General features: G+C 38.3%; 1 protein-coding gene across 1 annotated transcript in view; it reads left to right on the top strand.

Moving 5' to 3' along the window:
• Positions 1 to 25,986, top strand: part of WNK3 (WNK lysine deficient protein kinase 3) — a 106,672-nt gene that overhangs the window by 46,632 nt on the left and 34,054 nt on the right. The window contains exons 5-11 of the mRNA XM_058171594.1: positions 716 to 936; positions 2,008 to 2,165; positions 5,854 to 5,942; positions 9,019 to 9,241; positions 16,226 to 16,514; positions 18,829 to 19,025; positions 20,235 to 20,390. Of these exons, the coding sequence (XP_058027577.1) occupies positions 716 to 936; positions 2,008 to 2,165; positions 5,854 to 5,942; positions 9,019 to 9,241; positions 16,226 to 16,514; positions 18,829 to 19,025; positions 20,235 to 20,390 (1,333 nt within the window). The remainder of the gene's footprint in view (positions 1 to 715; positions 937 to 2,007; positions 2,166 to 5,853; positions 5,943 to 9,018; positions 9,242 to 16,225; positions 16,515 to 18,828; positions 19,026 to 20,234; positions 20,391 to 25,986) is intronic.

Here is a 25,986-nt window from a genome sequence, read left to right as displayed (position 1 = left end):
TCATGATCAATCATTCAGTTGTGTATTGGGTCTTTCCTATGAACTGCATAGCTCATGCCCAAGTTTTTGTATTAAGCAGATAAATCAACCTCTTTTTGAAATCTGTAAAGCAGCATGGATTGTGATACAATTTGTACTGCCAGAGTTTTAGGGGAAAAATGTAATAAGATATTTCTTTTCTCTTTTGCTCAATCTATATACTACTAAAACTCTCCTGTATGCTTGTAACTTTCAGTTAGGTAAAACAGTGCATCATAGGCAACAATGTTCGAATCGACATACCTCAAATGGCTAACTTAGAAAAATTCATCCAAACTCTGGACTCTGTTATTTCTGTGACTGAAATTTGGCAAAGTTGTGGCCTTTTCAGCACTGCCACATTGCTGTGGTCAGACATAATCACATGATCATCATTTCCAATGCTCTCTGCCAGCTTCCCACAAGGAAAGTTGATAGGGAAGCCAACAGGAAGTTGGAAGTAACTCCTGCTCCCATTTTTTTTTTTTTGCTTAGGAAAGCTAAACTAGTTTAATAATGATAACTTGGAATACAACTCAGGACTATGAAGTTCCTGAAAAAGAGAGTGTAACATTTTATGGAATCTCTGAGGGTTGATTATGGTACATGGAATCTTGACTAACTTAAAACTATGTCTGTATTGATTTAATGCATAAATGCTTTTTGGCTTTCTCCAATCATACTCGTTTCTTTACAGGTATTTAAAGCGTTTCAAACTCATGAAGCCAAAGGTGTTGAGGAGCTGGTGCCGACAGATTTTAAAAGGGCTACATTTTCTGCATACAAGGACTCCTCCTATCATTCATCGTGATTTGAAATGTGACAACATCTTCATCACAGGACCTACTGGTTCAGTGAAGATAGGGGACTTGGGACTTGCCACCTTAATGCGCACTTCATTTGCAAAGAGTGTTATTGGTGAATATACCGTAAATGTGTTTGATATTTCTATTGGGCAGCTGCTTGTGCCATGTCTCTTTATCATCTATAAAGACAGGAATCTGCAGTGCCATATTGGTCAAAGTTGTTTTACATTATATAGTTATTAAAATATTGCAAAGTTAAAATAGATGTCAAAAGATAAAAATATAGTGCAGCAGGAAATATAGTGATAGTGCCTTTAACCTGCAGTCACAACATAAAGTATATAAAGAGCTTTTTCAAAGAGAAAATTCTCTCCCCCGTGTCTAATATAGTAGATTAGCATTGGTAACCACTAGTCACACTCAGTCTTAATTGGACTGTTCGGATTTTTTTCCGTCTGAAGTACTTTTCTTTAAAACAAAGATAGATAGATAGATAGATAGATAGATAGTGTAGGTCTTGGCGTATTCGGGTCTTTTCCCGTGTAAGGTTGAGAGTATCTTGGCGACGTTTTGATGAGGTCTCACTCGTCATCTTCAGGCTGGTGCTTACGGCTTCATGCTTGTGCGAGCAAAGCGTGGTCGGAGCTGCCGTCTCTCTATAAATACTGGTGGGGAGGTGGGGAGTGTTGCTGTAAGCGGGTTGGCTTACAACCCGCTTACCACACAGCCAGCCAACCTGCTTACAGCAACACTCCCCACCTCCCCACCATATTTATAGAGAGACAGCAGTTCCGACCACACTTTGCTCGCACAAGCACGAAGCCGTAAGCACCAGCCTGAAGATGACGAGTGAGACCTTGTTGAAACACTGCCAAGATACTCTCAACCTTACATGGGAAAAGACCCGAATACGCCAAGACCTACATACCTATACCCGTGAAAACCTGCGAAAACAAATAGATAGATAGATATATGCATATAGAGAGATATATAAATCGCTGCTTCAGCTAGTGCTACTTCCTGTTTGCTTGTAGGTAAGAATCTATGCTTGGAGAATGAATTCATTATTAATATATTGAATATTACAACATAGAAATAAGTGGCTCTTGGGAAATATTCATTGAGTGACCACAATCAAATGTGACTGTAATAACACATTCGTCTTTCTCATCTTTTATTTCAGGAACTCCTGAATTCATGGCTCCTGAGATGTATGAAGAACATTATGATGAGTCGGTGGATGTCTATGCTTTTGGAATGTGCATGTTAGAGATGGCAACTTCTGAATACCCATATTCTGAATGTCAGAATGCAGCTCAGATCTACAGAAAAGTAACCAGTGTAGGTACACAATTAACTCCTTCAAGAGGGCAAACCTGTATAAGATGGGCCTAAAGCAAATAAGCCTATTGGGCTAAGCCTGTCTTGGCTAAACCTGTTGCCATGCAAAGCAGCTACCAGACTTATTCTAGTATTTTCTAGATTTTGTTAGTTTATTGTAGAGTAGATAATCTTTTCTATTGTTTCACTCCCTAAAAAAATACAAATTGCTATTTGATACTCATATGGTAGAATGTGCAAGTTCAGCATGTATTTTTTTAATTTGCTGTCCTAAGCCAAAATGGAACAAAAACAAACTACATTTCTACCCATCTTTTGCCTGTGCACCAATCATTGTTGCTCCCTTTTCTGAAAGTTTACCAACTGCCTTCCTAAAGTCACTATTTTTTTTTTTTTTTTTTTTTTTTATTCAAAAAGTTTTTATTAGTCAAAAAAGGTTTATACAAATACATATCAGGTATGGTAAATTTTCATTTTTCTTATCTAAAATAAGAATTTTACTCAAATTTTTTAACACATACAACAGCCATAAGGCAAGCAGGTGACACGAAGTAGCTAAGTTTGCAAATTTTAAATACGTAATAAAGAAGAGTCAAGAATAAACAGAATATCGTACAAAAGAGAATAAGGAAAACCAACACAAATATCTTTATCACTTCCTAGTTTTGGATCTCAGAACTCTGGGTTCAGCCTGACCCAACTCCAGGGCCGCAACAGCGGCAGCCGCTTCAGCCCCATGATCTATAACCTCCCCTTCTTCAATTCCTGGGTCATCTGATTCCAGGAAGGCTTTGTGTTCCTCCACATAGGCCGTAGCCTCCGCAATTGTACTGATTTTTTTCGTAATGCCCTCCCGGAAAATCATCAATCCCTCTGGCATCAGCCATCTGAAGCCCACTCCCTTCTGGTACAATTTGCTTGACAAAAAATAATATTTCTTTCTTTTTTCACGTACCTGTCTGGGAATCTGCCTCAGAATGGCTATCTCCCTGCCCCTGTAAATCAGTGCCCCACTCCTATGTTTTCTAAGAATTTCATCTCTCGTCTCTCTTCTCACAAATTTGACATGAACCTCTCTGGGAACTGCATGCGTGCGTGCATATTGAATTAACTCTATAAACTCGATCCACATCCCAATTCATGAAATCAACACCTCTCCCAAGAAATTCTCCCAACAATTTAGTCACAACATCTCTCAAGTCTTCTTGGTCCACTTCTTCCAAATTTTGAAACCTAAGGAAATAAGACATTTTATCCATCTGTAGTCCAAGCACAGCATTGCCTGTCGTCTCCTCTCTTTTCTGCACTGCCCGTATCTCACCCTCCAAACCTTCCACTTTCTGCTTGTTTTCTGCTGAAACTTGTTGAGTATCCTTTAAATCCTTTTGGATAGTCACAATTTCTGCTCTTATTTCATCCAATTTCTTGTCCATATTAGATAACTTTTCCAAAATTCTCTCCATCTCTCCAGCAGTTGGTCTCTGACCTTTTGCCATTAAGGAAAAAAAAATACAAAATCCTCAGGCAGGCACGATATCCTTGTAATTTCCTCCGGATCCACCAGGGGGCACTCACAGGAGCAACGAGTCCAGAGTACAGTTAGTCAACCAGGAAGCCGAAGGGAAGTGATGTCATCAAAATTCTCATAGTGAAGGCGGAAGCTGGACGCCACCACTGTTCCCCAGAAGGAGGGGCCTCAAACCTTCCCTCCTAAATTTCTCCATCACCTCTTCTCCAGAGCTCCACAAAACCGTAATCTTCTTATTTTAAGTTCTCCTCTCTCCAGAATAACTCGTGCTCCTTCCAACCGCAGGGGAGAAAACCCCCGCACTCCGGAGCACTCCACTCACGTTTACCGATATTCCCTTCCCTTCTCCTCCTCAATTCTTCTCCGTGCCCTGTTCACCACCAGGCTGCTGCAGTTATAGATCCAATGCCCCGGTGTCACTGGGCACAGCGGCCCAGGCGACGACCAAAATAATGGCCGCGGCCTGTGGCCTCCGAACCCCGCCGAGCCTAGGACGCGCCAGCATCGGTCCCCACAGTCCTGTATGTCGGCTGGGAGACCCCTGGCGAGCCGTCCGTGCGGCAGGTGTCCTTTTCGGAACACCTGGCCCCTGAGGGCCTCGGCGGCGGCCGGATTCGGGCGCTGGAGGCAGGAGAAGCCTTCCAGACGTCCGTTGCCGCTGGATACCGGAAGTCGTCTCTCCCTAAAGTCACTATTGAATCAACAACTAACTCAACAGTTCTCTGCTTATTCTTCTGCTAGCTGGCACAGATTCTTTCATAAAGAGATCTTGAGTAATAACCAAGGGCTTTGTTTCAGGCTTCATGGTCCTTTCTTCTCTGGCTATTGTGTACATCTTATTTTGCTGGTATAGTAATCAAAATGTACAAAATAGAGTTATGAAACTGGACAAGGAAGTTATTATAAAACCAGTAGGATTCTGCCTATTTTTGCTGAAGTTGTTCCTCTATGTTGGTTTTATTTATTACATCTTGTTATGATAGTTCGCAGCTGGGTTTCTAAAGGAAACACTTTCAGGAAAATTCTATTAACAGACATTGTCTTGTGCACAGTCTCCTATACAGGTTGCATTGTCCTGCAATAATTTATTTCAGTGTGACCTACAAAAAAAAAACACCCTCCTGGTAGATTGTATCCCACAGGTTAGAATACTTTTTTCCTAACTGTGCTGCTGCTAATGACTTGAATTCTTTTGAAACAGTTGCCTTGCTTTATTTCATGGTAAGGCTATTACCTTGTCTAATTCTGTACTATATGAATATTTAGCCATAAGGATATTTTATGTATGTGAGAAGTACATATGTATTTCCAAAAAGGGATGATCAGGGGTTCCCAGTCCCCGAGCAGCGGGTGAGCAAGCAGAGCTTCATCTGTGCATGCAGCTGATCTAGGTCAGGGGTCTCCAACCTTAGTAACTTTAAAATTTGTGGACTTCAACTCCCAGAGTTCCTCAGCCAGCAAAGCGGACAGTCGAAGTCCACAAGCCTTAAAGGTACCAAGGTTGGAGACCACTGATTTAGGTTGCATGCAAAACCATCCCACCCCGATTCATGGAAGACCATTTTTCTTTCAAAACCAATCTCTGGTGCCAGAAAGTGCTGTATTATACCATTACACAGGAGTAACTATTCAGCACAATTGGCTTTTTTTTTTTTACATTTTCAATATTTGACAGGCAATGTACTCTCAAATCATAATGCATATTTATCTCTTCTGAAGGGGCCATATGTGTATACCTACATATCGCCCACTCCCATGCAGAATTAAATATAGTTTTAAAAACCAAATGTATGAGAATTTTTCAGAAGGAATTAATAAAAGCCATCAACTTAAAAAATAAGGAAAATCATGTCATATTAACAAAGATTCATCTTCCAAAAAATTCAGAGCACTGCATTCATTTGGATCATTTTCAATCAGACCTGATTTTAGAAATAATACCTGGCATTTAAAGAAAGGGAGCTATTGATTTAGGACAGACTGAAATGTTTTGTTTTAATTTACTGATATGTACATGTGTGTGTGTGTGATAGCTAAAACTATTTTGGCTGCTTAAAGAGCTTGTATTTGTAACCTTGGGAATTTTCCATAATTCTGTACAATTGTAGAAGAGAAATCTCCTGTGTAATTTTGTTAACGACCATGTCCCTTCTCTTCTAGGGCATTAAACCTGCTAGTTTTAATAAGGTGACAGACCCAGAAGTAAAAGAGATAATTGAAGGTTGCATTCAGCAGAACAAGTCTGAAAGGTGGGCAGATCCATTTTGTGTCTCTCCTTACTTGCTTTGAATTGTGCAAATTAAGTGATAGTATTTGAGTGTTAATAGCAATTTGTTGGTACAGGAAAAAAAATCTGATTAAGCAAAACATTTGTGCTTTAAACACCTGCGAAAGTCCCTTTGAAGTCAAAGGGAATGAAGCTCATGAAGCCATATAGCAAATGGAATTTGCCTGGCTCATTTCCCAAAAGGATGACTGTAAAGACATATATAAGGAAAGTATTGCAGAAACACAGAATCAGTCAAAATGAAGATTCTTGATTTTGTGTAGTTTTTATACAGTGAAAAAATGATGGGATTCTACATTCCTCAAATGAATGCAAAAAGGAGTAAGGTGAGAAGATTAGATATTCCGTTGGAGTTTGAAATCTTATCCATTTATCTTTTCCCTGTAGCACAGAAAAATGCAATGCCTACTTGAATCTCTCCAAAAAGGACTGTTACATTGGAGACCTGTTGCTTTAATTTATAAAGCCTTAGTAATAGAGAAGGAGATGCACGAAACATTAGTCTACCTCTCCTCCCTCTCAGTAACTTGATCTCACTTCTCATGCCTCTCCCTAGCCACACTCATGGTCAATAGCTCTCTTTCAACTTGGTCAAATGATGGCACATTTATAGAAAGATTCTGCATCAGTTTGAAAGCAGTCCAAAACGCCTATGATCCCACAGTATACACTGTCTTTGAAAGCTAAGTCCAGGTACTTGTGACTCAGCTTCAGTATATCTGAAGCTTCAGTAAAATCTTTTTTAAAAAAAGAAATTCAGTGGAATTATGTGCTTCCCCTTTTGCAGGAATTTCTGCTTCACCATCCATCCTGGGCTTCAAGGTTTTTAAGGGGGATGATATTTTAATCGCTTTTCAGGTCCTTCTCAGAAAAAAAAAGAGCTAATATTTGATCAGAAATTCACACATCATAGAATAAGGGATGGGTGAAGGAGGAGAATAGATGGATGCAAGGGTGAAATGCTCCCGGTTCGCACCGGCTCGCCTGATTAGGTAGCGATGGCAGCTGCTGGTTCGGAGGACCGGTAGCAAAAATCCCTGGCCCCGCCCCCCCTGCCTCTGCTGAGCCGTACTATCAGCAGAAGTTTGTTTTTTTTACTTTTAAAGTTTTTCTTCAGCCGAAACATGCCTTGAAAAGTAAAAAAAAAACCTCTGATGATCGCGGGGCTGAGCAGAGATCATCAGAACACTTTAAAAGTTTTTTTTAAAAAAACCCCTTCAGCCAAAGGGGAAAAAAAAAAAAGAAAAAAACCGGAGGTTTTAAAAGCCTCCTCTGGCGATCCCAGAGGAGTTTCCTGATCCTCACAGGTTTTTAAACTCACTTTTTAACAGCCCCCACTTACAAGAGCCCCCACCCAAGCCCAGCCAATTCTCCCTCCTCACTTACCTATAATTACTGCTCTTTTGGGCTGGCAACGGCATGTTTTCTTCAGCTACTGAAGAAGACAAAAAAAGTTTGCTTTGACTTCCTGCTTTGCTGGCTGAGGAACTCTGGGATTTGAAATCCACAATAAAATAAAATAAAATGATAAAATAAAATATTTGTGCAGCTTTCTGAGATTTGGGGTGTTTCTGTAGTGTTTCACTCTAACTACACAAACACACAAAATCTCAGAAAGCTCTGTATATGGCATTTTGTGAGAGTGTGTGTGTGTATGTGAGTTGTGTGTGTGTAAAGTGTGAAAGTTGGTTTTCGAGCTTTTTGTGGCTGTGTGAAGTGTGAAGTGTAGCTGCTTTTACATTGTGTGTGAGTCAGTTGTGTTGTGTTGTGTGTGTGTAAAGTGTGAAAGTTGGTTTTTGATACCTCATTGTTTTTTATACTTTGTTTATTATTTTTATTATTTATTGTTATTGGCCACACCCACTCAGTCATCTGACCACCAAGCCACGCCCACAGAACCGGTAGGGAAAATTTTTAGATTTCACCCCTGGATGGATGCCTATTTCTCCACTATTATTATACCACAGATAAATGGTAATCCTGTTTAAGGTCATCTAGTCCTGCCTAAGGAAGAAGGACTTGTATGAACCTTTACAGGGCCGTGTGGCAGAATTTGTTGAGCACCTGATGCATAAAATCAATTCATTCTCAATTGGAGCAAGTCCATTAGAGATGCTCAGAACAGACTTATCCAGTTATCTGGGAGCAGTTTGGATATGAGGAATAGACAGAGCCTTTGAGGCTGTTAGTGCCATTACTTATTTACTAGATCCTTACCTATCCTAGTTGGTAAAAGCCTTCAGAAGTGTAACTTGCAGGTGGATCCAGGCAATAATTAATACATCACTGCTGCAGGGAGTGTTCCTGGTACTATTTAAGGAAACCTTGCTCTATCCCCACCTTGAGAAACCTTCACTGGATCCCACTTGTTTGGACAATTTCCATCCACTTTCCCTTGTCCCCTTTTTAGGGAAACTGGTGGAAAAAATGATTGTGCTATAGCTTCAAAGAGTCCTGGATGAAACAGATTATCTGGACCCCTTTCAGTCAGGTTGATTATGGGACAGAGATGGCATCGGTTGCAGTTGGGGAGCAGAATGGGGCTACTGCATCCTTCCTTGCTTTTCTCGATCATTCAGCAGCTTTCAGTACCATCAACTATGGTATCCTTTTGGGGCAGCTGCAGGAGCTCGGGCTGAGCAGTGCAGTATTATGCTGGTTCAGCTCCTTTCTTCAGGCTGGTTCCAAACAGTGCTGACACCCTGACCCGGGGACACTGCAACCATCATAAATACGAGTCAGTTGGTAAACGTCTGAATTTTGATCACTTGACCATGGGGATGCTGCAATGGTCGTAAGTGTGAAAAATGATCAAAAGTCATTTTTTTTTCAATGCCCTTGTAACTTTGAACAGTCACTAAATGAACAGTTGTAAGTCGAGGACTACCCATATTATGTCAGTTTGGTAATATCTCTAAGGAAAGTATAATCATTTTGAAAAGAAATACTCAGCAATTACAATAATACACATTTGGGATACCAAAGGTACATTCAGTCATCTTTCATAACTGTTTCACGTTAAAAATATTCTATTTCAGGCTCTCCATCAAAGACCTCTTGAACCATGCTTTCTTTGCGGAAGACACAGGTCTCAGAGTGGAGCTGGCAGAGGAGGAGGAGGAGGGGCTGCATTCCTCTTTGGCTTTGAGACTTTGGGTAGAAGATCCCAAGAAGCTGAAAGGGAAGCACAAAGACAACGAAGCAATAGAGTTCAGTTTCAATATGGAAACAGATATCCCAGAGGAAGTGGCTTGCGAAATGGTGAGTGTTTATGGTCACTGCTTTCCTTCTTTCTCCAGCAGCTTCTCTTGCCTAATGGTATATATACATCATTTGGAGGGAAAGTATTTATAAGTACTACTCTCAAAATTGGGAAATCTCCATTTTATAAAAGAGCTACAGTTAGAAAACTGCTCCTAAAAATTGATGGAAAAGAGGGAAATGGAATTTGGATAAAAATCATGGTGCAGGGGAAAGAAATCTACTGTACTTATCCTTGCTGCTTCCTTGACTCAATAGCTTTCTTCTCCTTGTCAAGACTATTATTCTATTTGGGCTATAATTTTCTGTTTGCACATGGGAGAAGCAGGAAGTATCCCCATTTCCCTCCCCCACTTTTTTTTTACAGACTGGAAGAATTATAAATAATAAAATTGATCCATTTTTATATTTTTTCCTGCCTTTTGCAGTTTTGTTTTATTATCTTTTAGCTTAGCGTTATAAGTGATCTTGTTAATTATTATGGAAGGTAGGTTATAAATTATGGATAAATGAATAAATTAGTTTAGATTCAGAAAAATTTATCATGCTGAGGCTGCTAATTGTATTGTAATATCTAGAATACAAGTGTTCCACTCAATCTCCTATTCACTGATGCTTTGAGCTTTATTTACAAGGCATGATTCTTTTAGGATACCTCATAGGTTAAGAAGGGCTATAGGGGCAGGGGGAAACTTTATTTTCTCATTTTCATATATATATAATTCTATTACAATTTTTAAACAAGAAGATAAAAACTAACACAAACATAGAAAGTATAAAAGAAAAAAGGGAAATAAATAAATAAAAGAAAATATAAAATGCAAAAAAATAAAAAAATGAAGAAAAATAGAAAAGAAAGTAAAATATAAGTGGCTTCTAGTATTTGTCATAGCAGTTATAAGTATAAAATATTTTGACCTCTCTCTCTAAGATTACATCATATTGCTCTTCTTTCTATAATCTATCCTGTTTAATCATCAAAACTATTATCATATTCATTTGTCTCATTTTTACACAAAAAGTCCGTAAGTGGCTTCCAGTGAGCAATAAATGTAATAATGTCTTTTCTCTAATCAAACAAATTAATCCATCAACTTCACTAACCATTTCTTGATAATAGGTCTTTCAATCACTGCACATATTGTAATGTTGGTACTGTGATCATATATTGTAATAATTTGTCATGCTTTTTTTGTAACTGTTTATCCACTAATCCTAAAAGAGAAAGTTTGAGCATTTCCAACATATGTTTGATGTCCCTTTATACCTTCTCAGGGAATTTCTTTGGCATCATGTATCAATGATAAATCATTTTATAAACATTCTTTTTGAGATCAAAACACAATGTAGATTTCAACCCTTTTAGCCATAGATTTTCCCATTGTTCCATCTGTATATTATAACCAAATTTCTTAAATCCTGGAACATCAGCCACTTATCTTTATCTGCTGTTTCTCTTCTTAACATACCTTATAAGTTTCTTTTTTAATCTTAACTCTCATAATTCAATGATCTTATCTTATATCTCTGTTCAATACCTGAAGAGCTGAAATGAGTAAACTTGGAGACAATGGATATCCTTATCTTGCCTTTTTTGAATCTCACAAGGTTTTGTTAATTTCCATTAACAATTATTTGTGCTTTCTAAGAAGTGTAAATCAACCTTACTCATTTAGTAAAATTATATCCAAGTTTCATATGTTCCAGAACACAATAAACCAAAAATCCACTTCAAGGCCTTCTCTGCATCTAAGAATATCAGTGCAGCTTGTTTTTCATTATGTTGCTCCAACTATTTCTACATGTTCAAAGTGTTTCTATCATTATTTCGCAATTTTTTTAAGGTAAAAAATATTCTGTAAAATTATTCTCAACCTTTCACCAAAATCATAGTAAACAGTTTATAATCATTATTCAATAAACATTTTGGTTGATTGTTTCTTGTTAAGGTCAAGTCTTATCCCTTTTTAGGTATTGTTATATTAACCTCCTTCCAGCTACCGGGAATCTTTCCATATTGCAAAATAGTATTAATCATCAATGTCAGGGTTCCAAGGAACACCCCCAATGAAATAAAGCTCTGAGGCTTGAGGTTCCTCAAAGTTCCAATTTATTATCTGTTGTAAAGTTTGTAAAAACTCATCTTCAAAACATTTGTAATAAGGGGCAGCAGCCCATCTGTATTAGGTAACTTTCCTGTTTTCCTGATAGGGGACTCGAGACTCCAGGCATGGGATTCGTTCTGTCTTCTAGCTCTATAGACTGAGTTCAAACTTCCCTTATTGTTATAGGTCCATTCAAAATTTGTCTCTGATTGTTAATCTGTTAATACAATATTTTTTTTCTTGAAACTTTAATATCACTTCCTTTTTCTTTTTGCAGCTTGTATGCCAACCATCTTCTCAATTTATATGGAAATTTAAAATTTATTTGTTTTGCATGGTTCATCTTTATTTTCATCTCTCTCACTGTTAACATAGATAATTGCCTCTGCAAAAGATTAATTTAATTAGTGGAGATTTTTTAAAATTTTCACCCATTTTTGTCTCATCCAGAATCATTTGCATTTTCTCTTGCCTTTTCTTTTTAAGTTTCACTATTGCCTTGTAAAAATATTACTTGCATCCCCAGTCATCCTTCCTTCTCCATCTTTATTAAGATTATTCTCAAAACTTTCTATAGTCTTCCACCACCATTTCTTTTAGCAATAACATTTCATTCAATCTCCACCTAAGAGACTGGTATGATTCTCCTCGGTGAGTAAATATTTTCCTCACCGTGGCACTGATGCCAGGGTAAGCTTTAGTCAAATCTTGGTACAATGTTTTGAGGTTAAAATAAGCAAGATACTGTATTACTATGAACAGTCTCTACTTTCCTCCTTTTATTTTGTTTCTTTTTATCATCCTGTGCTTAAGAAAAGAAAAATGTGTTTAGACTGTAGATTCTTCATTTTGCCTCACTGTTGCCTTGGTTTTGTTTTTATAAAACATTTGGCCACAGAGGAATCTTGACAAATGACAGCTGATGTTACTGAAAAGAGACATGGCAATGCATCTGTTCATTTCATATAAAATATATGCAGGCAGAAGGCTACTGCTTAAGCATCACCCACCCACTAGCCAACTGTGAAGTTTTGTAAGTGGTCCCATGATCCCTTGTCTTATGGAATGGATCTTTAATTCATTTGTGGACCCCTTTTCTCTTTTTCTTTTTCTTTGGGGGTAGATTGGGTTTACTGACCTTGCTCAGCAGATGTCAGTTAAGACTCTCTCCTTCAACAGCTCCATTTAATACAAGAGCAGTGGTTGAATGCTTTCTTTGATTAGTGTTTTCATGTTTAAGCCATTGTGCCCTAGTTTGCGTGTAAAACAAACTTGTAAATAATGGATTTGCAATAAGCTAAGAATAAACAAATGAATAACATAAGAAATTGCAAATGGAGCATACCATTAAGTTGGATCCTAGTCCGTATGTCCCAGAAGTGCCTTATGAATATTTCAAGTATGTGGCAAGTAATATTTGGCACGTTGCAGATGTTTTTGTGATATGTTAGGGTGGTCTATTCATTATACTTTTGCGGTGGTTGTAGAATGTATTGTGTTCTGTGTAATAAGCTCTAAGCAATTACAAATGAATGACTGATCTACTACTACAGGTAGTCCTAGACTTAATGACCACAATTGAGCCCAACATTTCTGCTGCTAGGTAAGACGGTTGTTAAGTGAATTTTTCCCTGTTTTATGACCATTCTTGCCACAGTTGTTAAGTTAGTAACATGGTTGTTAAGTGAACTGGCCTCCCCATTGACTTTGCTTGTCACAAGGTTGCAAAAGATTATTATATGATCCCAGAAAACTGCAACTATGAATCAGTTGCCAGACTTCTGAATTTTGATCACTTGGCCATGGAGATGCCACAGTGGTCGTAAGTGTGAAAAATGGTCATAAGTTACTTTTTTCAGTGCCGTTATAACTTTGAATACTCACTAAATGAACTGTTGTAAGTCAAGGACTACCTGTAATTGTTCTAAGAAAACTGAACTAAAAAAAAGTAAAGTTTTGTGGAATAAATATTTAGTGATGATGATGGGAAAAAAAGAAATTATCAGAATATAATAGTAACCCATTTCCAGTAGTGAAAACCAGAAAGCAGTTTTCGCTAGCAGATAAGCTCTCAACTGAATCAGCAAAAGCCGGATCTTTGCTAGGCAAACAGGACAAAGAAACTGCAAAGAACAAAACTGGAAAATGAATTGTTACTACAAATCTAGACCATCAGAAAGGGGATTTCAAACGAATATGTTCCACATTTTAAAAAAGAAATTCCCAGGATGAATGATTACATAAAAAGTGCTAATGGATCTGCATCGTATGACTATGTAAACAAGATTTTCTCTGATATCGAGTTGAATGGATCGCAAACAATAACTGGGTGTTAACTGAACAAACTGAAATTACAGATTCTGAAATTACAGAACTCTGGACAACTAATAGTGAATGAAGTTATGAAAACCACAAGATTATAATATAATTCTGATCTTGGGAAATAGAAATGTTGCAGCTCACCAATCAGCATATCAATTGGCTAACAAAATAAAAAGTTAAATGAGTCATAAAGAATATTCCTAACTTTTTGCTTTCTTTACAATCTTTGTTTCTCTTGCTTATTTGCCTAAAATTAACCAATATTTGTTTTACAAAAGTCTAGAAGCTGATCAAGAAAAAATAAGTACCTACAAATCCATATAAAGAAAAAATAAATACATATTAGAAAATTTATGGAAAACAATATAGTAAAAGAACATTTAAAAAAAGCATTTGTTAGGTAAGCAATGGAAAATATACTGAGAACCAATTAGAAAGATTGAAAATTAGAGTGCTCCCCCAAAAAGATGAACTATATGATTGTTGGCTCAAAAGTCTTTACTCCAGACTAGCACACAGCTGAATGATCTGCAAACAATAGAGAATGAGTGACATCTGGAAGAAATTTCTTGTATAGAAAAGCAAGGGGGGAAAAACCTATTCGTGGCAGCTTCAAGCCTATGTCTTGCCTTCTTACAACACTCAAATTGTTTACTGAAATTATTCCAAGTCTAATATATGATAATTTGAAAGGAATTGTAATAGTCTCAGTGGAACACAAGGGGACTTTTTATCATTCGTGTGTCCCCAAAATCAGCTATTGATTGACAAAATGAAAAAAAACCCAGCTTTTTATGGCCTAGCATAGAAAGGCGTTTGATGCATTCTTTCATAGCTGGGTTAAAAAAATGCCTGAAACTTTTTGGAACAAACAGAAATATTAGAAGATTGCCAAAAAATATCTGTGGGTTCTTGAATGTCTTGGGGATAAGAAGTCCAATTATCACCATTATTCTTTGTACTGGCAATGTTACTCTCACAAACAACCGGAACAAAATCGATTGTGGATACCAAGTTAAAGAGCAAAGGCCAAAAATAAACCATTTACTTTATATAGATGATCCAAAACTATAATGTAAATCAAAAGTTGAAATCAAATCAACTTTGTCCACAAATTCAATGAAAACTGGAATAAAATTTGATTTGGACCTGGCAATTAAAGAAGGCAAAATTATAGAAGACGAAAGGCTACCACAATGAGTGGAACTATCAAAGAAAAAGAAAAATATTTAGGATTAATGGAACTTTCTGATTTATTGCCTGACCAAGTTAAAAAAAAAACCCTTTAAGCTGAAATTATATCACAGGGCAAGAGGCTCAAAGGAGACTGTGTCTACTTTTTCAAGCTGTATAGGAGAAGTGGTCGAGAATAGTATTTTCATATTTTAAGATTGAAGTCAGCCTTGCAGGGTAAACCAAATAAATGAGCTAATTCTACTTTATCATAAAGCTACATTGACATAATCCTGCAAGTCTGAAAGTATAATTCTTTCCCCCCACTCCCAATCTCCTATACAGACTGAGATACTGGGGAGAGTCTCTTCTAAGCCTCTTTCCCCAACCACTAGCCAGCTGTAGGCCATGCTATCTTTTATCTAGTAATTCCCTTGACAGTGTCTCTTTACCATATACCTTTGCAGTAAAGCAATTGTGGAAGAAAAAGAACACAGTCTAAATGATTATATCAGGGAATCTAACATGTTTGTGCCTGAAATCTAGAACATTTAAAAAAGAAACAGAAGGAATAATCATGGCAACTCAAGAACAAGATCTACAAATCAATGCCATCAAAGAAAAAAACTGAATATATTTCCAAAATGCCAAGTGGCAATTATTTAAAATTAAGAATAATACTCTAGATTGTATCTTTAATAGTAAAATCACTCAGAAGATAAAGAATAGCATGATAGGATTGTAAACGATGGAATTTAAATTGGAATTTGAGGAGAAAACAATGTGGTAATACTTGGAGGCTGTCAACTTGATGAAAAACAACTGGAGAAAATGACAAAATACCATTTATTGACATTTGAGATTGAAAGTTTGTGATAGAAAAAAAAATGTAACAATTGTAATTGGAATCTTTAGTGCAACATTAAAAGGGTTCACCAAATATTTAGTAGTGTTAAGCTTACTGGACTTGGTACCATTAATTTTTCTAGAGTATGCAACAGCATAGATTTTATGTTGATACCTCCATGACTCTTAGCTCCTTGGCTAAAACCTGAATCATTGCAATTGCTACACAGTCAATTAGAACGATAGACATGGATAATATTGGAATAGCTTCCTGGCTGCCAGCTAGCTAGATAATCCCAAACCAAAAGGAATTATATATCTACTTGTATGTTCATTATAGTATTTATTGTTCATCTGGAGCTCTGAGCAATGAGTCCAGGTCCAATTTGGCCTGCATTCAGGGTAAGGTCTGTTGCCATGGGATTCTGATCTCTAATGTGCAAATACAGATTCATTTTAATTGCTAAACCTTGAAAGACTAAAATGATACTTAACAAGAACTGACTTTACCTAAATTTTTGTTTTTGTTGATTTCTAGGTGAAGTCTGGATTCTTCCATGACAGCGATTCTAAAGCTGTGGCTAAATCCATTCGTGATCGTGTCACCCTAATCAAGAAGACTCGGGAGCAAAGGCAGGTGGGCAACCTGGAGGAAAGAAGGGACTCTCAAAGTCAGCTTCCAAGTGGACTGCCATTACTTCAGCCGCAAGGCTCATCCTTCACCCCACCTTCTCAGCAAAGCAAAACTGAGTGTGAGGAAACAGAGGTTGATCAACATGCCAGACAACACATCCTTCAACAAATGCAGCACAGCATTTCCCTCACTGGTAATGAGCAAACATAGGCACTTTATACATAATATTATTTATTATTAAATAAATAATAAAGGTATCATTTTGTTCAGGAAATGTCTTCTCTGAGGTGTCTGAGCTTTTGGCTCCTTTTTGCTGTTTTATTGAAAGCCCTTTGCACATAAATTCTGGTTGCTTTCTGTAGAATTTAATCTTGGCTGAATTGTTGGCTAATATATTATGGAGAGCTGAAGCTACGTTAATAAAAAAACCATAATAATAATAATGAATGAATACATTCATATGTGTATTTAATCCATGTATATTTTTGAACAGCAATAATAGCTGTCCAGAGTAGCTTTACAGCTGTTCATTTAGAAAGTTTCCATTACTTTCACAAATTACTTGAAATTTGGTTGGGAGGAAGCTTATTTTCAGAACTTTAAAATGCAATTGTTCCTTCCTTCCTTCCTTCCTTCCTTCCTTCCTTCCTTCCTTCCTTCCTTCCTTCCTTCCTTCCTTCCTTCCTTCCTTCCTTCCTGTCTGTCTTTCTTTCTTTCTTTCTGTCTTTCTTTCTTTCTTGATAGCCAATTGTGATTGCTGAAAATTGCTGCTTCTTTCAGTTGGTTTCTACCTTTTATTTGTCAGATGGCAAAACTTAAATGAGCCATCTTTTCAAACTTGCTAGTCCTTCATTCTGTTCAATACCAGCAACACAGAGTCATTTTAACTGCTAAGAGTCAGTTGGTCTAGTGTTGAAGGCATTAGGCTAGAAACCAGGAGACTGTGGGTACTAGTTGTGCCTTAGGCATGAAAGCCATCTGGGTGACCACTATCTCTCAGTCCAACCCATTTTACAGGATTGTTTTGGGAAAAATAAGAGAAGAAAAAGGTATTAGGTACGGTAGATTTGCTGATGAATTATTTATAAAAATAATAAATATTGATAAAAATGTATTTAAATAAAATAAAAATAAATGAGAGTTTAGCAGAAAAACCCACTCCCAATAGAAGCTTTAGAATGAAACTCTATGACAGTGAATTGGAGCAGTGAGCTAGTGTCATTGTCAAAGCTGAATTCATTGAAAAAACATTTGCGACTTCATCATGTTCCCCACTGCAAGGATAAAGACCAGAACACGTTGCTCCCTGGAAGCTGTTGGATCCTGTGGATTTCATGCTGCTCTGAGCAGTGTTTTTCTCAAACCTGAAACCACATTAGTGCTTTGGTTAAGATGTGGAATAATGAACGTTCAGCACTTAATATGAAGGCTTCTAAATTCCCCATCTTGTATTAGTGCCTTGAATGTTCCATAATTCATACAGCAATTTGCATGCTATGAAATGTGAGGACAGACATGTGCAGGTCCCAAATGAATCCATCTAGACAAAATGCATGCTTATTTATAGAGTCATGGCAGTTAGGCGGATAAAAGTAGTAATTTATTTTCTGCTTGATTACATCCATGGAATCAATAATCCAAGAGAACTCTGATAGTCCAAATACCGATAACTGTGGCCAGTGTTCTCATACAATCTGATAGCCACTGTGAGCTGTTTACACAACACAAATCTGAAATGTGTTATTCAGAAAGTACTGAGCAGTTTACACAGTACTTTCTAAATAACACGTTTCAGATTTGAGTTGGGTTTTCCTTCATTTTAGGCAATACCTAGAATTCTTTAACATTATCAGTTTTGTTGCTTGATCCCTTATAAATAACTGAATCCTCAGTTCAATTTGTACTCTTACTTGTTTGATCCCTTCCTAACTTTGCTTCTAAGGGCTTTTAAGGATTCTGTCCTGCCATGATCTTTTAGATTGTTTAAAAAAGGATGTTGAAGCAACTACTTAAGAAGCTTTTATTAGACATTGCTGATTTTAACAACAATGAGCCAGTATCCAGTATTCCATATCTAGCCAGCCCAGTAGAGAAGGTTTAATGCTTCTGAAGATAAATATAATGGGTCATCTTGAGCTTGAATTTACACCTGCATGTGTCATAGAGATGGCTTTAGTCACTCTCAAATAAATATAACACAGTTTTTGATATTGCACTTATTTAAACAGATTGGTTGTGTTAGTTAGAATCACTTGTGACAGTGAATCACTTGTGACAATTGTGGCAAATTTTAAAAGAAAGATTTGGCTATTCCTTGTTTTCTTTTCCTAGGGAGAAGCTTTCATTTTGTTATATTCTTTCTGAAGTAAATATTCCATCCATACGTAAAACTGCATTTCCTGACAACCCAAGTGTTTGCCTGAATGAGGCAGAAGGAAGTGAAGTGGTTTTGATTTATTCTGAAAGAATTAACATTCTGCCTTTTCTTTCCTTTCACACTGGCACAGGTGACAACTTGTCTGAGGCAGGAGCAGGAGCAGTTATACTGTCAGATCCCTCTAGCCAACATAATCTGGCATTTTCCACGGAACACATGATGGGCACTCAGCAAGTCCCCAATCTCTCACAAACTGAAAACAGCAGTGTTCAAGGGCACATATATACTTCTCAACAGCTAATGGAGCATTATCAGTCCAATGCAGGGGTAAGAGGCTTATTGTATTCTTTAAAACATATTAATTCTGATTGTTGTATTAAGAAAGTGTACCTATAGGAGAAGGTGACAGAACCCGGGGATGGGGTCAAAAAAGAAATCTCTATGTAGCCACAAACAGACTAAGTCTCCCCACCCCCTTAAATTCTGCCAACCCTTATCTAGCATAAAATCTTTAGTAGTAGATTCCTAACATAGGCATGAACAATAAATCAGTCTAATTGGAACTTCATGTGTAGTCCTCATCTTTCATGCCTGACATTATCCCTTAGAGACATGTATGGTGTTTCAGTATATATTTTTTTTGCCCCAGGAAAGGAATAAAGGTGGTAGCTTTGAGTAGAGGGGGGCTTTTGCATAGATTCATCTTGTGAACCAATTTCACCCTTTCCTGGACTAGAGGCCTTGTTTATGGTCCTTCATGCCTCAATCATTTCCCATTTGGATTACTGCAATGCATTTTACATAGGGTTGCCCTTGAATGTAATGGGATGTGCAGTGATAGCCCCTCCTAGTTTTACATTATACCCTATTGTGCAGGTATCTCCCAGTTTCCTTCCAAGTGCAATTCAAGGAACTAGTTATTACCTTTAAAACTCTATTATGGCACAGGACTAGGTTATCTGCATGATTGCTCTCCCTAAGAACATCTGTCTATCCTACTACCAGAACAGGGAGGGTACACTCCTAGTCCCCTGCCTTAAATGTTGCCAACTTATCGTATTTAGGAAACGTGCCTTTTCCTGACAGTTCCTGCCCTTCCCCCTGAAATTTGTTAGATTCCACCACCCATTCTTTTAACTTTCCAAACAGCATTTAAGACCTGGCTTTTCCCCTCAAGTGCTGGCATAGGGTGAGACCAATGAGATGAATTAGTTGTGGACTTCATGTCAAAATGTAACGTTGGTGTCAAATTGTGTTTTTTAAAAAAAATCTATGGTTTAAATTTTTTATTGTAAATAGATTTTTTTAATCTATTGGCTGCCTGGACTTTGGTACAAATGGGTGGTTATGTAAATGTTCTAAAGAAAGAAAGGCCCAAGAATATATTTTGGTTATTAATTCTGCACACTAGGAAGATATCCTGTTTTCCCTAGAGAAAAGGCTACAAATAGGGCAGATGAGACCAGGGGAACAGAAGCACAGAAGCACAGAAGTCTTGTTTTTCTAAGTGAAGTATGTTAATTATTCTTTATACAGGTGCAGCCCGCGTTGCCAACAAATATGGCTCACCCTGGTGTTTTACCATTAATCCAGACTCAGCCTTCAGGTCTACCTACTCACAATTTGGCACCTCCTGCAACTCTCCAAGCCCAAACCTCTCCTCTTGCAGCTCAACAATTCCCATCAAGGATGGTAAGGTTTTTTACTAATAAACTGCATTACCTAGTAGATTTTTCAAAGCATCACTAAATGTGTCCCATAAATTTATTTTAACCATCTAAATTAAAAAGGGGAAAGCGTTGAAGGAAATGCAGGTAGTCCTCAACTTACAACCACAATTGAGTCCAAAATTTCTGTTGCTGAGACATTTTAAGTGAATTTTGACACATTTTATGACTTTTCTTGTCACAGTTCAGTAGCGGGTTTCAAATTCCGTCGCTACTGGTTTGCTCGATCTAGGGAGAACCGGTAGCAACTCACCACTGTCACAGTAGTTGGGGTTTTTTTTAAGTTATTATTTTTTACACACAAACAACAACATACAATATATCTTTTCTGAACAAAATATCAGCCAAGTACATGTTTACATAGAATTTGGTTTTTTCCAACACTCCTTATATGCTTTCATCAATATATTTTCCTTTCCTTTTATTTCCCTATTTGCATTTCTCTTAAAAATCTAATCTAACCCTCCACCCCCAGTTTTAATCTTTAATTAAGTTTATCCCTCTACCCCCCCTTTTTTTCCTCATTTATATTAAACCCTTGTATTCTCATTTACTAATTTCTTTCTTTTCAATCTTCTGTATAACTTCAACATCAATCATATCTTTACATTTCCATGACAGTTTTTAAATTGTTATCCATAATCCTATAAAAAAATAAAAAACAAGCAACAAACAAGCAAAACTCTCTCTTTTTTACATTAGCTTCCACATTATTCTTAATAACCTTCAAACATTTCCATCACTTCAAAAAGTTTAACCTTTAATTTATTTTCAACTTTCTTTTCTTTTCTTTTTAAAAATTTCTTGCTCTCTTTGCTTGTTCTATATTTCTGTCTATTCTCCTTTTCTTCCCTTCCCCTATTTTTTGTTTTTCTCTATTAGTCCCTATGTAATCCTTTGACTTTGTGTTTTTTCCCTTCCCTTCTTTCTTTCCTTGTCTCTTCCTTCCCTCCTTATTGTTTTTTTTTCCCCTTCTTGTTTTCAGTATTTTTCCATTTACTTTCCTCAGCTTCTTTATGCTATTTCCCTTTTTATTTTCCCTTTTCTGGAAATTCCTTCACCTCTCCCCTTGAAATGTTTTAAAATTTCACAATCATTTAATAATTCATCATCACTATTTTTTTCTTCGTCTTCCAATGCTCTCTCTTGCTTCATGGATTCTTTGTGTGCTGTAAGTTCCAGTGTAGCTCTTATTTCTTCTGGTTCCTGCTTTCCATAAGGTCTTGTAATTATTTCTTTTATTTCTTGCTTAAAAGTCATATACATATTTTTCATCATTTCAGTTATTCCCTGTGCCTTTTTTTTTTTTGAGCTGTAGTTCTTATTTTTATCAGAGTCAAAAAAGTTTGTTGACAAAATCCTCCCTTTCGGTTCTCACCAGCCTTATCACTACAGTAAAGAAGTTTTCCACAGCAGAGTTAGTCAGTGTAATTTTCTCTTCTGCCTGAAGGTGTCACTTTCCAATCCACAATTCTAATCAACAATTAGTGAAGGTATCCATTTTTTTTGTTCACTTAGAGCTGCGCCTTGTTTTACTTTAACTTTTTAATTCTTCCAATTAGTTCCATTTAAAATCCATATCCCAATTTACTTAATTCCAATTCATAGAGGAAAAAGAAAATCAGAGAAATTCCGCCACGTTGTAGTTTTAAATCCTCCATTTTTCCCCCTTTTTTCCTTTTTGTAATCTGTAATAAGTTTTAAAAGTCTCAAAATTTTCCAGCTTTAATTAAGGGTTTCCTTATTTTTTCTTTTTTGTTTGAGGGGTTTTGCTTCAATTTTAAAAGTCAATTTTCTCTTGGGTCTTTGGGTACTGCTTCCGTTTCTTTAATCTGCTATGTTTACAGTCCTTCTTAGTTTAGTCACTATTCCACCGCCAAATTTTTTTTTGCAAATTTCAAATTTAGAGTGCTTCTTTGTGAGTTGGTATTCACTCACCTGGCTTCAATATTTCATCCAAATCACCGCTCCTGCTCAATAACTTGGTCCGATTGCCCCAGTTTAGTGATGGCTGCCATAGCCATCTCCCCCGACGTTGAGTCGAAGAGATTTCCTCTGACTTCCGAGGAACTTGCTGATTCCTCTCAGTTGTCCGAGGTGCCTCTTCTTCTTCACCATCCCTACAGGACAGCTCTGGTCTGAAGACCCCTCAAACGGCAGTTCGTCAGCCCAGGGATTCGCAAAGCTCAACAGAGCTTGCTTTCCCCTGCCTGTCTCACCATGACGCTTCCGGTCAAATCCCACTGTCACAGTTGTTAAGTGAATCACTGTGATTGTTAAATTAGTAACTGGTTGTTGAGTGAGTCTGGTTTCTCCATTGACTTTGCTGGTTAGAAGGTCGCAAAAAAGGACCATGTGACCCCAGGACACTGAACTATCGTAAGTATGAATCAGTTGCCAAGTGTCTGAATTTTGATCATGTGACCATGGGAATGCTGCAATGGTCATAAGTGTGAAAAATGGTCATAAGTCACTTTTTTCAATGCTGTTGTAACTTTGAATGGTCACTAAATGAACGGTTGTAAGTTGAGGACTACCTGTGGTAGTTTATTGCTTCTCATTTAAAGCCAAGCTACATAGCACAATTTAATGTGTATGTTTTGCCTGATGGCATTTTTCAATAAGTGGCAGTTTGTAGTAGCAGGGTGAAGGGCATATTTAATTCTCCCTTTTCTCTGCAAAAACTCCAAGCTGTAGTTCCAGAATTATTCTCCTGGAAGTAGATAATGTCTAAAATCCTGATGGGAAGAACAAAGAAATGAAACTGTAAAATTAGGATTCGGGGAAAAATGCTTAGGTGTGAGGTAAAATGGGTAACTACAGGTAGTTCTCAATTTACCACCAGCTGCAACCATTTAAAGTTAGAACAGACCGTTGAAAATCTACTTACTATCCAATTCTGAAGTTCCAAGTCCCCCAGTCACATGACCAGATCACATTTTGGGTTCTCAGAAAGAGGCCTGCAATGGTTTGCAGCATCCTTTGGCTACATTACCACGATTTATGACACTTTTGCCCAAACCCAATGTTTACTTTCGATTTTGGGGGGAAATGTCCTATGGTAAACGACTTCATGACTGCCACAAAAAGGTCATAAAATTGGGTTGATCACGTGGGATACCTCCTTTACAACCATCTTGAGTTAAAACTATAGTGGGCAGGCTCCATTACAGTCTTAAATCGAGCATTACCTGTATGTCCCACCTATTTTTGTATATTATCTGATGACAATATTTTTTTATTTTTTTATTTATTTTATTCGATTTTTATACCGCCCTTCTCCCGAAGGACTCAGGGCGGTGTACAGCCAAATAAAAATCACAATGTACACTTTAAAACAAAACTAAAACAAAACATATTACAAGATGGCCAAAATTTAAAACAGTTTAAAATCCTAAAATATAAATAGCCCCGTTAAAATTTAGTAAGACTTCTAAGCCAGTCCCGCTTGAATAAATAGGTGCGTTTTCAGCTCACGGCGAAAAGTCCGAAGATCAGGCACTTGACGTAAACCAGGGGGAAGTTCATTCCAAAGCGTAGGAGCTCCAACAGAGAAGGCCCTACCCCTGGGGGCCGCCAGCCGACATTGTCTGGCGGACGGCACCCTGAGAAGACCCTCTCTGTGTGAGCGTACGGGTCGGTGGGAGGCATAGGGTAACAGCAGGCGGTCCCGTAAGTACCCGGGCCCTAAGCCATGGAGCACTTTAAAGGTGGTAACCAAAATCTTAAAGCGCACCCGAAAGACCACAGGAAGCCAGTGCAAACTGCACAGGATTGGTGTTACATTACACTATTACCCGCGCAGCTGCATTCTGGACTAGCTGCAGCCTCCGGGTGCACTTCAAGGGCAACCCCATGTAGAGAGCATTGCAATAATCCAAACGGGAAGTGACAAGAGCATGAGTGACCATGTATAAGGCATCCCGGTCAAGGAAGGGGCGCAACTGGCGAACCAAGCGTACTTGGCTTCCAGACACCGGGATAGCACTTCGACAGCTTCGTTGGGGTGGTCCGGGGTGGAGAAGTACAGCTGCGTATCGTCAGCGTACAGATGGTAACTCACCCCGAAACCACTAATGACCTCACCCAGCGGCTTCATGTAGATATTGAACAGGAGGGGCGAGAGAATCGACCCCTGAGGCACCCCACAAGTAAGGCGCCTCGCGATCGACCTCTGCCCCCCTGTCAACACCGTCTGCGACTGGTGCCTCCCACTCCCAAACTCTCCAACCAGTGCAGCAAGATACCATGGTCGATGGTATCGAAAGCCACTGAGAGATCTAATAGGACCAGGGCAGAGGAACAACCCCTATCCCTGGCCCTCCAGAGGTCATCTACCAACGCGACCAAAGCTGTCTCCATACTATGTCCGGACTGGAAGCCGGACTGGAACGGGTCTAGATAGACAGCTTCATCCAGGTACTGGGGAAGCTGCCATGCAACCACACTCTCTACAACCCTCGCCACAAAGCGAAGGTTGGAGACTGGACGATAATTTCCCAAAATAGCTGGGTCCAGGGAAGGCTTCTTGAGGAGGGGTCTCACCACCGCCTCTTTCAGGGCAGCAGGGAAAACCCCTTCCAACAAAGAAGCATTTATAATTCCCTGGAGCCAGCCTCGCGTCACTTCCTGAGTAGCCAGCACCAGCCAGGAAGGACATGGGTCCAGTAAACATGTGGTTGCATGTAACTTCCCCAGCAACCTGTCCACGTCCTCGAGAGCCACAGACTCAAACTCATCCCAAACAACCTCAACAAGACGTGCCTCCGTCATCCCACTTGGATCATCGCAATTTTGATCTAAACTATCCCGAAGTTGAACGATTTTATCGTATAGATAACCGTTAAACTCCTCAGCACGTCCCTGTAAGGGGGTCATCCCGCCCCTCCTGGTGAAGGAGGGAGCGGGTCACCCGAAACAGGGCGGCCGGGTGGTTATCTGCCGATGCAATGAGGGTGGAAATGTAAGAACGTTTCGCCTCCCTCATTGCCACTAGGTAGGTCTTAGTAAAAGATCTCACTAGTGTCCGATCAGCTTCGGAACGGCTAGACCTCCAAGTACTCTCTAGGTTTATCCAGTTAAATGATGCATCTCTGCATTGTAAAATGAGCCAAATGGGGATCTAACTTCATTAACAAATACATCTGAGTATCCATTTCATGGCACTAATGATTGCCACACTTTTAAGCACTCTTTTTCTGATACTTCATGGCCCTGTGTATCAGCAGGTGGCAATTCCTAAATGCTGGGCTCCAGAGGTAAACAGGGTGAACACTGTTTACTCCTCCTCCTCAAGATGTAGGATTGGCCTGACCTTGACCAACAGGAAAAATGCTATTATATCTAAAGACAACCCCTCTACTAAATCCCCCCTCTTACTTTCCCACACATGAGAAAGTGGCAGCACGGAAGCTCCCGGCCTAATATGGCTTCCAAAGCTGACACCCACATCAAGTACCAAATTATAGATTATATGTATGTTTTTTAAAATAAAAAGTATGCTTCCAGGTAGTGCAGCTGGCAGTGAAAAAGGATCTGAAGAACTTAATTATTTCCTTGCT

The sequence above is a fragment of the Ahaetulla prasina genome, chromosome 2 (assembly GCF_028640845.1).
Source record: "Ahaetulla prasina isolate Xishuangbanna chromosome 2, ASM2864084v1, whole genome shotgun sequence".
NCBI classification, from domain to species: domain Eukaryota; kingdom Metazoa; phylum Chordata; class Lepidosauria; order Squamata; family Colubridae; genus Ahaetulla; species Ahaetulla prasina.
This window is presented reverse-complemented; position numbering and strand designations above follow the sequence as displayed.